Raw genomic sequence first — 15441 nt, 5'->3', positions numbered from 1 at the left:
ATTCCCGCCCTCTCCCCATAACCCTTAATCCCCTCTCTTATCAAAAACCCATCAACCCGCGTCTTAAAAATATTTAGCGAGGCAGCCTCCACCACTTCAACGGGCAGAGAATTCCAGAGATTCACCACCCTTTGAGTGAAGAAGTTCTTCCTCAACTCCGTTCTAAACCGCCCCCTCTTTATCTTGAGGCTGTGCCCCCTAGTCCTACTGTCCTTTCTGAGCGGGAAGAGTCTCTCCACCTCTATCCTATCCATCCCATTCATCATCTTATACGTCTCAATGAGATCTCCCCTCATTCTTCTAAACTCTAACGAGTACAAGCCTAGTTTATTCAGCCTCTCCTCATAGCTCAACCCCCTCAACTCCGGCATCAGCCTAGTAAACCTCCTCTGCACTCCCTCCAAGGCCAAAATATCCTTGCGTAAGTACGGCGCCCAAAACTGCACACAGTACTCCAGCTGCGGCCTCACCAATGCCCTATACAGCTGCAGCAAGACCTCCCTACTTTTATATTCAATCCCCCTCGCTATGAAGGCCAGCATCCCATTCGCCTTCCTGACCACCTGCTGCACTTGCAAGCTGGGTTTTTGTGACTCATGCACAAGGACCCTGAGGTCCCTCCGCACCGTCGCCATGTAAGTAATAATCCTTCCTACCATTATTCCTACCAAAGTGGACCACCTTGCACTTGCCAACATTAAATTCCATTTGCCATTTCCTGGCCCATTTGCCCAGCCTATCTAGATCCTTCTGTAGACTCTCCACACCCTCCGGGCAATTTGCCGTTCCCCCAATCTTGGTGTCATCAGCAAATTTCGACACCATACACTCGGTTCCCTCCTCCAGATCATCTATATAAATGGTAAATAGCTGAGGCCCCAGCACCGACCCCTGGGGCACCCCACTAGTCACCATCCGCCAATCCGAATAGCACCCATTGACCCCCACTCTCTGCCTCCTATTTGACAACCAGTCCTCTATCCATGCTAACACCCTACCCCCAACTCCATGTCCCCTGACCTTCTGCAATAACCTCTTATGAGGTACCTTGTCAAACGCCTTCTGAAAATCAAGAAAGACCACATCCACTGGCTCTCCTCTATCCACCGCCCTAGACACATCCTCATAGAACTCCAGTAAATTTGTCAGACACGACTTACGAAACCATGCTGCGTCTGCTCTATCAAGCAATTCCCCTCAAGATGCCTCGCTATTTCCTCCTTGATGACAGATTCTAACATTTTACCTACAACAGACGTTAAACTAACCGGCCTATAATTCCCCGCCGTTTGCCTGGCACCCTTCTTAAACAACGGCGTAACATTAGCCGTTTTCCAATCTTCCGGCCCTTCCCCGGAATCCAGCGACGCCTGGAAAATAACCACCAAGGCATCCACTATCACCTCCACCATTTCTTTCAGAACCCTCGGATGCATTCCATCCGGTCCTGGGGACTTGTCCACAATCAGCCCCTCCAGTCTGTCGAGCACCGCCTCTCTAGTAACAGTAATGTCATTAAAACCCTCCAGTCCTACCACCTTTCCATCGCTAACACCCGGCAAATTATTCACGTCCTCCTCCGTGAAGACCGAAACAAAAAAGTTATTCAAGACCTCAGCCATTTCCCCATTCCCTACCACTAAGTCCCCCTTCTCATCCTCTAAGGGTCCAACGTTCACCCTAGCCAGCCTCTTCCTTTTTATATATTTATAAAAACTCTTGCTATCCTTTTTTATATTAAGCGCTAGCCCAGCTTCATAGTTTCTCCTACCCTCCTTTATCAACTTCTTTGTCAATCTTTGTTGACATTTAAACCTCTCCCAATCCTCTTCTCGCCCACTACTCTTAGCTACTCTAAACGCCTCCGCTTTTAATTTAACACTTTCCTTCACCTCCTTCGTTATCCACGGCTTATTACCTCTCCTCCTACGGTCCTTTTTGACCATCGGAATAAATTTCTGCTGAGCACCAAGAAAGATCTCCTTAAAGATCCTCCACTGCTCCTCAGCAGACCTACCTTCCAACGCGTTCTCCCAGTCCACATTCGCCAATTCTTCTCTCATCCTACCGTACTCCCCTCTGTTCAAACAAAGGACGCGTGTCCGGGAACCCTCTTTCTCCTCCTCCATCTGCACCAGAAACTCCACCATACAATGATCACTCTCCCCAAGAGGATCCTTCACCGCAAGGTCCCTAATTCTACCCGCCTCATTACATAGCACCAGATCCAAGATAGCTCGCTCCCTCGTCGGCTCCAACACACACTGTTCCAGGAAACTATGCCGGCAGCATTCCAAGAACTCTTCCTCGAGCCCCCCACGTCCAACATGGGTCGACCAATCAATACGCAGATTGAAATCCCCCATAATTACGGCCGTCCCATTCCTGCACGCCGCACTTATTTGTGTGTTAACAGCCCGCCCCACCTCCAGATCATTATTCGGGGGCCTATAGACGACACCCACCAGCGTCTTCCTCCCTTTGCTGTTCCTAATCTCCACCCACAACGATTCCACTTTCTGCTCTTTAGCTCCAATATCATCCCTTGCTACCACCCTGACACTATCCCTAATCAGTAGAGCTACGCCCCCCCTTTTCCCTCCTGCCTATCCTTCCTAAACACTTGATAGCCCTGTACATTCAGCTCCCAGTCCCTGTCACCCTGCAGCCACGTCTCTGTAATGGCCACCAGATCGTATCCATTTGTGTCGATCTGCGCCACCAGCTCATCCACTTTATTCCGAATGCTTCGTGCATTCAGATAAAGTGCCTTCATCCCAGCCTTCACCTGGACCCTATTTGCCAGAACACCACCAACCATACTCACGCCCCCCACTCCCTTTATTATTGGGACATCCTCGGCCTCTACCCTTACCTGTACCCTCTCCTTAACTTTAGGCCTCGTAATGTCACCTACCCTCGCACCCTCCCCCCTCCAATTAGTTTAAAGCCCTGTCTACAGTCCTCTTTACACGAGTCGCCAGGACTCTGGTCCCAGCACGGTTCAGACCAACCCCATCCCACCTGAACAGGTCCCACCTACCCCAATACTGATGCCAATGCCCCATAAATTCAAACCCATTCCTCCCATACCAATCCCTGAGCCACCCATTCACTTCCTTAATCCTATCAACCCTACGCCCGTCTGCACTTTACTCTACCTATCGACTGAAAACTTTTCCGAATGGTCACTCTTTAATGAATCCCTTATGCCTACATTTTCCCAGGTTTGCTAACTGGGAAAGAGAAGAAGCTGGGACATTACTGCCACAAGGGTCAAACCAAAAGTCCCCCATTTCAAATAGCCAGCCAATTTCAGTGTGGGAGAGAGAGGGAAATTACAATATATGTCATTCACTATCAGTGTTCTTTTTTAATCTTTATCTTGTCTTATTCAGCTCTTTCTATCCCAATCACAGGCACAGTTTTCAAAATCCTGTATGAAATGTGAGTCATTCTGCTTTCAAGTTTTACAGGATGAAAAAATCTCCCCATTCACAACATACCCTGAGAGAGGTGCAGTTGGGAGGGTTTGAAGAGGCTGGGAAAAGAACCACTTCGAATCATAGGCAAACATCAGAGATTGTCGAGGGAATTAAGGAATGTGACCAGAGAATTACTCCGGGTGCATGCAGGAACAGTAAAATATTCGTAGACTGTATTTTCAACAAGTTCTTCTCAGCGTGAATTCCTTGCACAACAATTTATAGATCTCCGTGGGTAATCTGAAAAAATGTGCTTTAATACCAGGTCTCTCAAAGACTACCCAGAACATTCAAGGATCGTAAAGGGGCTGAGATGGAACATAAAACAATCACTTGGATGGCCATGAAGAACCTTCACACAATTCAGGATAGAATCAGATTGGCACTCCTGTCACCAGGCTGAATTCCATCAGCAGCATGCAGAGCCTGGAGATTGGAAAACTCACAGGCAATGAGTTGACTTCGGACAGAACCTCATTCAATTGATGGCAACATTATCGAAAGAAGAAATACTATGGGAAAATATTATTTCTTCAAAGTTCGTTTTCAAGCAAAATATCCCTGTGATTAGGTTTTAAATTGGCCATGATTTCATTATCGCTGTACCAATATCTTGGACTTTCTTTTCCCCTCTGTAAAATTTGTGAGATCAAATCACCATATAGTCTGCAGAGTTGCATGATCTTCACAGCATAACTAGACAGCCATGAATTCTGGCCTTGTCTTCGGCAGTACACACAAATATTAAGTAACATGACTAATCCCACTGATCTGTAACTGTGCTATTATTATAAATCTTGTCAATTAAAACTAAAATGTCTAACCAATGATCTGCTAATTTGTTTGAAATTCTGAAGATTTTTATGAAGTGAAGTGGGTATCTAGTAAGATAAATCAAACATTCACAGCTAATAAATGAAAGAACAATCATTTTATTGTAGAGTTTATGAAATTAAAAAAAAATGACAATATAATAGTCTCTGACAATTAATCTAACCGTTTCATTTTTAAAGCAAGCTGCAGAAATGTCGTGGGTAAACAACTTCTTTCTGTGTTGTACATTTTAAAAGCAGGAAACTAAATATGAGAACACGAGAACGATTTGCATTAAGTGACAACTTTTAATGCAGGAGATATATCCCATCATTCTATGTCACATCATAGAATCATGGTCAAACGTAATTGAGTGCCAAGTGAATGGAAGATGTGTGGATAGTGTTGGGATAAGCTGCTTTGAACAGGTAACTTTAACAGAGTTTTTAAAGGGAGGGAAATAGGTAGAAGGTTTTTCTGGAGCATTTTACAGAATCTGGCCATGCAATTCATGACATTCTTGAAATAGTTGAACAAAGTTTGCGAGTAAGTGAAAAATTGCTGTAATGAAATGAGCATATTTGGTATGTCGATGTGGGATGTGGATTGGATTAAGACATAACATGACGTAAAGTACACATGAGGTTGAGGTGAGAGTTCATAATTGATGGCCTGTGGAATTGAATGCAAACTTAGGTCTTCAAAGTTAGGAATGATTTATGAGTATGTCTTGGTTAGTGAAAAGTATAACTAGGAGACAATTGGAATAATTCCATCTGCAGATGACAGGTCAATGGCTAATTGTTTTTGCAACCCAATTATTGCCACAAGGATGGGTAATGTTAGAGAGGAGAATGTGCTTTTTTTTCTTGATAAAGAAGATATGATCTCTAGCATCTTAACAAGTTGGCTCACAACACGTAAGCAGTGTTGATCAGTATGAGATTGTGTCTATTGAGAAGGGTATAATGACAGGCAAGTGGACAGAGTTTGCTGCAGGAGCCAAGAATGTTGTCTTCCCGAAGATTAACTAGAGGAGATTACGTCACATTCAATATTCGAAATAAAACCAGCTGTTCGATAGCAAATATAATTCATGTCAAGAAAAATGGTGGAGATATGATGCTGTGTCACATATATCATGTTTCTTGTCAGGAGTATTTCTAAAATTCAGATCTGATTTGCATGGTACCAATTTGTGTGGGAATTATTTTAAACTGGGGGCAAGTGGATCACGATAATTACCTGGGTTATTTGTTCTAAGCTGAGCTAATGCACGTGTGTTTATGTAGTCTTTCTCTGGCGTTTCAGAGGAGGGTTTTGTTTATTTTGATTGCTATGGATAGAGTTATATATTTAATGGGAGGAAACTTGTAGGGAAGACTGTCAAAAGGAAGCAGTCGCTTTCTCACTCTTTCTGAAAAGGGACCTTTGAAAGCTTTAGGGCTGTTAAACTGAGGCAATCAAATAAGCCTGTATTTTCATGAGTAAATCTATGCTTACGTCAATAAGAAAAGTATTGCTTGAATTGGAACTGACAGTGAGAGATTAGCCGTTACGAATTATATTTTGCCTTCAAGTACTGTTCAATTGTAAAAAAGCAAGCTAATTCATTTATTGTAGTTAAACTGGATTGTTAAATAAAAATTGTTTTGGTAAAAGCCTCCCATTGTGCCAGTAGAATCGTGCCTAGAGTGAAACATCATAGCCTAATGTTAACACCAAAATAGCAAATTGTTGCAGTATAATCTGAGTGCGTTATATACTTTGAAGTTTCTGATCTCGTACTCCACCAACATGCCATGTTGCAATCACTGTCACATGACAATGTTGAATAAATTTTCAAAGGAGATTGAGTTATAATGCTCCTATTGCCGTTCAGTTTCATGTATGCGTGCAAACACCTGAACAATTACAATGAATGAACATTTAAGCCCGTTCTTTAACTCCTCTCTAAATTTCCTCTGGGTTAATGCATAAATGCAAGTATTTGTGCATGAACTCAAAAGTCGTAGCATGAATCCACATTGCTGGATGACGTATGTTGGATTGTTAACATTTTTGTCTGTATAATTGTAGTTTACAACTTGCCAGTTTAAGGAATGTACAACATATGGAATCCACAGCAGTATAAAATTGGTGGACAAAGCAAAGAGCAACATGATGGATTTCTTTCGGTTCTCCACTTCTGGGTCAATATGATTTTCCGATTTGCCTTGGTACCTGAGTCTCCTCCGAAGCCGATTGACAATGATAATATTTCTCGCAGTCAGAGTATTGAAAACCAAAATCAAGACAAATGGAAGCAACGGTGTTAGTATACTGTCAATCCACTCATACATTGCCCAAAAAGAGGAGGTATAATAATCTGATGTTAGAATGCAAAACCAGGGTACATTCTCAATTATTACTGCAGGTTTAAATATAAAGTAAAGAGGAATAGACCGTACACAGCTGGTAATGCCGACAGCTACAACCACCACAATCGCAGTTCTCTTGGTGCAATATCTTGCTTTTAGATTCCTGCAAGAAATGGCTACAAAGCGATCAAAGGTAAAAGTGACCGTGAACCAGACAGAACAATGTAAAACTGTAAGAAATAAAACTACTTTGAGCGAACACGCAGGAGTAATGAATAAGACATTAATTAGGACATAAATATTATTAATTCGGTTCAGTATAACATCAATGATGACGAGTAGTAGATCTGCTGTCGTCATTGCCATCAGATACTGCGTGACACATTTGGAGAGGCCACATTTCCCTCGGTTCAGGATCACAAGCGCCACTGAGTTAACTGTAGGGAATAAGAAATATCAACACCTCAGTGGGAACATTCACGTAGAAATATAAAAACAGTTTAATAGATGTTAATGTCAAATCTCCAATTGTACAGGAATTGCACCACATTTGTTCCTTTTAGTTCCTGCACAACAGTGAAATGCATGTTGACATTTTGACACTGTTAATGGTGCAAAATGCCAGTGAAGTAAATGCAGCAAAAATTTGGTTGGCAACTAATGTTAATAGTGAGACAAAATTAGAACATTCAGTTTAAAGTCACTATGATCTGGTAATGAGAAATGGTGATGCAAAACAATTCACAAGGCCAAGGTCGTTATATCAAATTGCATTCACTAAAGCTGCTAATGTGGAGTGGAACAAAGCTAACTATTGGAAACTATAGTGTGACATTAAACAAAACTGATTCCATAAGTCCCCAGGGCAAGGAACCCAGTGGCTAGCTCTAAATTCACAGCCTCAAACATCTCATCAGGGTAAATGATGGATAACCAAAGGGCAACAGCATTTATCAGAACTGGATGAACACAGTAAATAGAGATAGAGTTGGTTCTTGGTCCCACAAGCCTGCTGTGACATTAAATAACATCGTAAGCGATCCAATTGTGGCTTTAATCCACTCTCTTTCCCGACCCTCATAACCAGATACGGTCTACAAAGATCCATCAAAGATGCCAGAAGTCAGTACTGGACCAATTTGGAGCATCAGGTTACTCCATACTCCATTAACTCGCAGCGACTATGATATGGTCTGCATGAGACAACAATGGCAAGAAGAAGTCATGTAGAATCGCGGGGAGCAAAGCACTGCAGCCCAACGAGCTCAACACATCCTCTGCAAGAGGTCAATGAGACAATGCCTTTCACCTCGGAAGCCTCAGTCAAACCGAAATCCAAGGTGACCATTGAAGACGTCAGATCAGCCTTCTCAAAAGTAAACCCACAGAAAGCGAGGCCCTTGATGGGTGCCCAGACGGGCACTCAGATCCAGCACAGGCTAACTGATGGAGATACCTTAACCTCTCTTTGCACCAATCTGAGTTCTCTACCTGCTTTTGGAGGATGACCGCTATCACTGCACCAAAGAAAAGCCAGGCAGTGTGCCTTAATGACTATCACTGTGACATTCATCATTATGAAGTGGTTTGAAAGGTTAGTCATGGCACAAATCAATTCTGGTCTCCCAGACTGCCTGGGACAACTACAGTTCGCCTATCGGCATAACAGGTAAACAGCAGACACATTCTCCCTGCCCTACATTCAAAGCTGGAATATCTGGATAACAAAGTCATCTATGTCAGACTCCTATTGATTAACTACAGTTCAGCCTTCAACACCATTATTCCTACAAAATTAATTTCCAAACTCCACGGTCTGATGCTTATGTCCTACCACTGTGACTGGTTCCCAGACATTCTAACCTGCAGACCGCAGCCAGTGAGGATAGGCAACAATATCTCCTGCACGATCATCCTCAATGCTGGTGCCCCACAAGTTTGTTTGCTCAGCCCCTTAGTAAATTCTTTAGACACCTATGACTGTGTGGCCAAATTCCCCTCCAACTCGATTTTCAAGTTTGATGATAAGGTCACCGTAGTGGATTGGATGTCAAACAATGATGAGACGGTGTACATGAAAAGGATGACTGGTGAACTGGTGCGACGAAAGTAAGCTCTCCATCAATGACAGCAAATTGAGATAGTTATCGACTTCAGGAAATGGAGTGGAGGAGATGCACTTGTGTACAGGATGTGTACAAGTTGAAGTGGCCGAGATTTGAGTTGTTGGCGATCGAGGTGCCCAGATCGCCAACAACTTGTCCTCATCCCTGCAGCCAATGCAATAGTTAAGAAAACCCTCCAAAACCTTTACTTTCAGATGAAGGCTAAGAAAATGTTGCTTGTCCAATACGAATCTCACCATCTTTTCCAGATGCACCATAAAAACCATTCTTTCTGGTTGTATCACATCTTGGTATGGCTCCTGCTCCACTAAGGTAACAAAAACTAAAACGGGTTGTGAAAGAAGCCCGCCCATCACACAAACCAGCCTCGTATCCAATGACTTTGCCCTGTCTGACAAAAGCTGGCAATTGAGGATTCCAAGCACCCCTGACATATTCTCCTCCACATTCTTCCATCGGGAAAGAAATATGCAAATGCCTGCTGTACATACCAACTGACTCAAGAACAGTATCTTCCCTGCTGATTTCGAACATTTGAAGATGATCTTTCTCTGCACCCTTGCTATAACTGTGGCATTTCATTCTGCACCTTCTCCTTTCATTCCCTACAAATGGTATCTTTTGTCTATTTTGCGTGCAAGAAGCAATAATTTTCACTGTATAATAAATCATGTGACAACACTAAATCAAATCAATTCAATTTAATTCAACCCTTGACTCCCCTTTCAAATCAAGATCAGCCTTACGCAGTGTTGCATATATTCAGTAAACTAGCCCCTGTTTGGAAGCAAATTCCAAAGGCGAAAAAATCTCGGGGAAAGGAAACTCCTGCTCTTCTTAGCCAAGTTAGAGGTGCTACATCTTTTTAACAATACAATGACAATCGAAGTGAGAAGAAGAAAAAAGCACGAGAAAACTTGACACCGATTAAATGTTGACAGGGGTGCTGTTGGAAGTCAAAAGCAGATAATTACAATATATATTAAAATGAAAGATGGGGCCATAGGAGATATAAATGGAAAATGAAACTTCAGCAGCAACTGTTGCTTTAATGTGATCCATGATTCATTTCGTTCTGTATTTTCTCATCCCTTCAACTACGTTGAATCTTCCTGTTGATTCTCTTCTTCTTCTTTTCCTATTTTTTTCTCTGCTCATGTGTGTCCAAGAAAAACATCAGGGGCTGTGTCACGGTAATAGAAACTCAATCGCAAAGACGCTGGAAATAATTGTAAACTTTTTTTTAACTTTAAGGAGGTATCCAAGGATATCAGGTCCACTGCTTGTGCACAAAAATACTAATAATCTGAATTAGGTTAGACAGAGAATAATTGGAAATATACAAATGATATGAGGCAGGAACATATATTAATTAGCAAGGAAGGTAACAGACTTCAGGAAGGAAGAGACTGAAGATGAAAGTTTCTAATACACGGCATATCAAATCTAGTATGTATAAATGTTTGGATTCCAAGGAAGGAATATTCTGAGAGGTTGTATAAACTTCACAATACAATTGGATATACGTGGAAGAACTCCTGCTGTGCAGGTACACACATCAATGCTGCATCTTTTCAACAAGTACAATGGCAAAGTGGGAAGTGTAGAAAAGCACGAAAAAATTTAACACAGATTAAATGTTGACAGGGTGCCGCTGGAAATCAAAAGCAGATCATTATAATATATATTAAAAATAAAAGATGGGCCCATAGGGGATATAAATCGAAAATGAAACTTCAGCTGCAAATGTTGCTTTAATATGATCCGAGATTCATTTCATTCTATATTTTCTTATCCCTTCCACTACATTACTATTGTAATAGTTCATCAATAAAAGTAACAGCTCAAGATGGGAAAGCTGCTGACAAAGTTTGCAGGCTTTATAGAGGCACACAGAAGAAAAGCAAAAAAAACAAGAGTTTTGTGAAACAATTAATAATCACGAATTATTAAGAGCCAGAGCATGAGGTGATATTCAGGGATATATGTTTCAGAATGATCGTGAGGCATTCATGGAACTGGTGAATGGAGGATCTACTGGAACATCACCGAAATGACGGATTAACATGGAGCGTCTGGAGAAGCAAAGAACGAAAAGTTGATATAATAGAGGGTATCAAATTTAAGCTTTTTGCTACATAAGGTAATTAAAAACACTGTCCACTGTATGAAAGTTGGTAAACAAGACACAGGCATTTATGATCATTGGAAATATACAAAGGAAAATAGACACAGAGAATAAGCAGTGGTTTTCCATTGATTCAGAAAGTTACAGTTACCGAAATGCTTGCTTGCTCCATCCGAAATGGAGGAAACAAATTACTTCAGAACATTCAAAGTGTAATTGAACTTATATGTAAAATGAACTAACGTTCAGGCCACAGAGAAAAGCTTGCTAAATATTAATTTACAGCATTCAATATTTTTGCAAGTGAATACAACTGAAATTGAAAGCTTGTTGACCCAGTTTGAACATGTCCTCTACTTAACTTTATGTAAAAATCAATACGGCATTCATAAATATTTAGATTTTTATTGCGGATTTGCTTTTGAAGTGAGAATGTCCAGTAGGGGAAGACTCCAGCAATATCAGCGTGAGGAAACTCTGAAGAAACTACATAACTTCATAGGAAAACTTCCCACAGAAAGCAGTAATGCTATTCTTAGTTGAATTGTTAATACTAAGCTGTGGCTTTATAACAGATAGAGTGATTTGATTATATTACCGTAAAAGGAAAAGATGAAGAGTACCAAAACTTGAACTTTGGATAACATCATTAATATTGAATTCAAATCCTTACCAGTAATGCCAATAGCTGCAAGAACTGGGTAGTAGATGCGTTCTATCTGAAAGATTAATGGATATCCCATCTTCTGTGAGCTACACGCAACGGTGACTGAATGATGAAATATCTTAGGTTGAAAGGAACCACTATTTATACTGGGGAGAAATCCCCGCTGAGACAATTAAACTGGTTATATAAGAAATAGTATTAGTTTTGCTTATTTCACAAACAGTTAAGGGAAATGTAGACCAAAGATAATGATGAACATATTGTTTTACCATTTTTTCTAAAAAGAAAATAAATACTGATGAGCTGGGAGCGATTAATTTTTTTTGTTATATTCATATTATTAACTGGAAGTATTGTGGGAAACCTGAAACTCACTGATCGAAAGGATGGTGAATGCAGAAAAAAAAATCAAGATGCACCAAAAGGGCTATCACCAAAAGGCCTTTAGACTCAGTGCTGACTGAGGCCGAGAAAGCCTTTTCTCCATCAACCCTACCTCCTTCCATGTCTTTTTTTTATAATTCTGTGAGCAGTTGTGCATTCTTCACATCAACAGACAGACTGACTTCTGAATTTATATTTAAGAACATAAGAACATAAGAAATAGGAGCAGGAGTAGGCCATCTAGCCCCTCAAGCCTGCCCCGCCATTCAATAAGATCATGGCTGATCTGTCGTGGCTCAGTTCCACTTTCCCGCCCTCTCCCCATAACCCTTAATCCCCTTGCTTATCAAAATCCCATCAACCCGCGTCTTAAAAATATTTAGCGAGGCAGCCTCCACCACTTTAACGGGCAGAGAATTCCGGAGATTCACCACCCTTTGAGTGAAGAAGTTCCTCCTCAACTCCGTTCTAAACCGACCCCCCTATATCTTGAGGCTGTGCCCCCTAGTCCTACTGTCCTTTCTGAGCGGGAAGAGTGGATGTGCCGGCGTTGGACTGGGGTAAACACAGTAAAAAGTCTGACAACACCAGGTTTAAGTCCAACCAATTTATTTGATAGTACGCTCACTAGCTTTCGGGGTTAGCCCCTTTGTCAGGTCTGGCCAGAACTCTCCATTCACCTGACGAAGGGGCTAACCCCGAAAGCTAGTGAGTTTACTATCAAATAAATTGGTTGGACTTAAACCTGGTGTTGTCAGACTTCTTAGTGTGTTTACCCCAGTCCAACGCCATCACATCCACATCGTGTTATGTCAGGACCAGGTTTAAGTCCAACCGATTTATTTGATAGTAAACTCACTAGCTTTCGGGTTAGTCCCTTCGTCAGGTGAATGGAGAGTTCTGGCCTCTGACAGAGCATACTCTCCATTCACCTGACAAAGGGACTAACCCGAAAGCTAGTGAGTGTACTATCAAATAAATCGGTTGGACTTAAACCTGGTGTCGTCAGGCTTTTTACTTTATATTTGCGTACAGCTTTTCCAAAACTGTCACACTGATTTCCTTCACTAACAAACACAAAAAATGTTGGAAAATCTCAGTAGGTCTTGCAGTATCTATCGAGAGAGAATACAGCTGACTTTTAGAACACAAGTGAGCCTTTGTCAGAGCTGTAAGAAACTCTGATGAAGGATCATCTAGACTTGCAAAGTTCGCTCTATTCTCTCCCAAAAGATGCTGCGAGTCCTGCATAGATTTTCCAGCATTTTCTGTTTCAATTTAAGATCCCAGCATCCCCAGTATGTTGATTTTATGCTGATTTACTTCCTGTGGAAACTTCATACCACAATTAAGGTAGACAAATATGTTGTTTAAAAGAAGGATTTTTTTAATATATTAAAATAATGTGTTTTAACGATTATGGTAAGTCAGCAGAATGGTAAGCACAGTAATAACTATGAAGACAGGAGCACTAGTAAAATAGTTCTTAGTTACAGACACTTCCTTACTGGCTGGGAAATGTTCCAAAAACTGCCCTTGCTTAGAACTCTCAAGAGACGCCAGTAAAAATAATGACACAGGCGAAAGAGAACTGTACCAAAATGAAACTCTGCAACACTTTGTTCCCCTTTCAATTTCAATCCCACACCAGAACATAAATACAGTGTATGTAATGTCTTAATGATACAACGGATATCCCATCTTCTGTCAGGAGTTTTGTGGATATGTTACAACCTATACAATATCACTGCTTTTTTTTTAATTCATTTCTAGGACATGGATGTCACTGACTGACCAGCATTTATTGCCCATCCCTAGTTGCCCTTGATAAGGTGATGATCAGCTGTCTTCTTGAAATGCTGCAATCTGTTAGGAGGGAATTTCAGACCATTGACCAAGCGACTGTGAAGGAATGCCGAGATATCTATAGATGAGGTGGTGAGTGGCTTGGAGGGGACTTGCAGGTGGTGGTGTTTCCACCTATCTACTGCCCTTGTCATTCCAGATGGAAAGGGCTGTGGTTTTGGAAAGTGTTGTCTAAGGATCTTTGGTGAATTGCTGAAGTGCATCTTGTAGCTACTGATGCCACTGAGCATTGGTGTGGAGGGAATGGATGTTTCTGGATGTCATTCCAATCAAGTAGGTTACTACATCTTGGATGGTGTCAAGATTCCTGAGTGTTGTTGGAGCTGCATAGTTCCATAGATTCCCCATCCTCTGGCTGAAGAAATTCCTCCTTATCTCATTTCTAAACGGTCATCTCTTTATCCTGAGGCTGTGCCCACAGATCCTAGTCTCTCCAACTAATGGAAACAGCTTTCTCACGCCCACTTTATCCTGGTCTTTCAATATTCTGTAAGTTTAAATGAAATCACCCCCTCCCCCCAATTCTTTTAAACTCCATTGGTTACAGACCCAGACTCAAATGCCCCTCATACTCAAGCTTTTCATTCCTGAGATCATTCTCATGAACTTCCTCTGAACCCTCTCCAGGGCCAACACATCCATTTTTAGATACAAGGCCCAAAATTGCTCAAAGTACTCCAAACGAGGTCAGACTAGAGCCTTATTGAGCCTCAGCAGTACATCCCTGCTTTTGTATTCTAGTCCTCTCAAAATAAATGCTGACATTGCATTTACCTTCCGAACTGCCATCTCAATCTGCAAGTTAACCTGAACAGAATGTTAAAGTTATGAGTGCTGTTTATTCACAGAATGATGCCAGGGCTGAAAGACTTAAAACCTGAAATAGATTGTATAGACAAGGATCTGTTCCCCCATGATTATTGAAGGGTAAAAAATGATAGGGAAGAAAGCTAAAGTATTTTCTTCTGACCGGATCATTCAGAACAAGGAGATATCACCTTAAAACACAATCTAGGGCACTTGGGCCTGGTGTCATGCATACTTCTTTAATCAAATAATGGAGGAAAGATGTAAGTCTTTCCCACAAAAAAAGCTACTCAAAATTTTAATACTGCATTTGATGGACTTGTTTTAAGCAAGGCCATTAATAATTACAGAACCAGGGAAAGTATCAACCATGAGTTAAGTGAACGGTAGAACAGAATTAAACTGAATAAGACCATAAGACAGAGGAGCAGAATTAGGCCACTCGGCCCATTTAATCTGCTCCAACGTTCAATCATGGCTGATATTTTTCTCATACCCATTAGAACATACATAGAACATTAGAGCACAATACAGGCCCTTCGGCCCTCAATGTTGTGCCAAGCTATGTCCAATCCCAAGATCAAGTGATCCCACTCTCTATAATTCTGTACGCTCCATGTGCCTATCCGATAACCGCTTGAAGGTTCCTAAAGTGTCCGAACCCACTATCACAGCAGGCAGTGTATTCCACACCCCAACCACTCTCTGAGTGAAAAATCTACATGTGGGTATGCCCTCATAAGAACAGGATATGGTGCTCGACTCATAGATCGACAGTTCCGATGCACCACAGCAAAAAACCGCA

General features: G+C 41.5%; 1 protein-coding gene across 1 annotated transcript; it reads right to left on the bottom strand.

Annotated features, from left to right (window-relative positions):
• Positions 1-6166: 6166 nt before the first annotated feature.
• Positions 6167-11655, bottom strand: LOC145351349 (putative G-protein coupled receptor 139). The gene is made up of 2 exons (XM_080200966.1): positions 11586-11655; positions 6167-7095 (listed from the first exon to the last, which is right to left on the bottom strand). Exons 1-2 carry the CDS (start codon positions 11653-11655, stop codon positions 6167-6169), a joined length of 999 nt encoding a protein of 332 aa, XP_080057092.1.
• Between the last annotated feature and the right edge of the window lie 3786 nt (positions 11656-15441).

This window comes from Carcharhinus amblyrhynchos, chromosome 13, assembly GCF_965287045.1.
Source record: "Carcharhinus amblyrhynchos chromosome 13, sCarAmb.v2.hapA, whole genome shotgun sequence".
NCBI classification, from domain to species: domain Eukaryota; kingdom Metazoa; phylum Chordata; class Chondrichthyes; order Carcharhiniformes; family Carcharhinidae; genus Carcharhinus; species Carcharhinus amblyrhynchos.
Note: the sequence above shows the minus strand (reverse complement) of the source record. Positions and strands in the feature narration are given on the sequence as shown.

What these genes read in the sequence shown, in the direction of transcription:
- LOC145351349 (XM_080200966.1), bottom strand. Translation starts at nt 11,655, where the DNA reads ATGGGATATCCATTAATCTTTCAGATAGAACGCATCTACTACCCAGTT. An exon ending in TGCAGCTATTGGCATTACTG is followed by an intron (nt 7,096 to 11,585) that starts GTAAGGATTTGA and finishes TATTCCCTACAG; the next exon opens with TTAACTCAGTGGCGCTTGTG.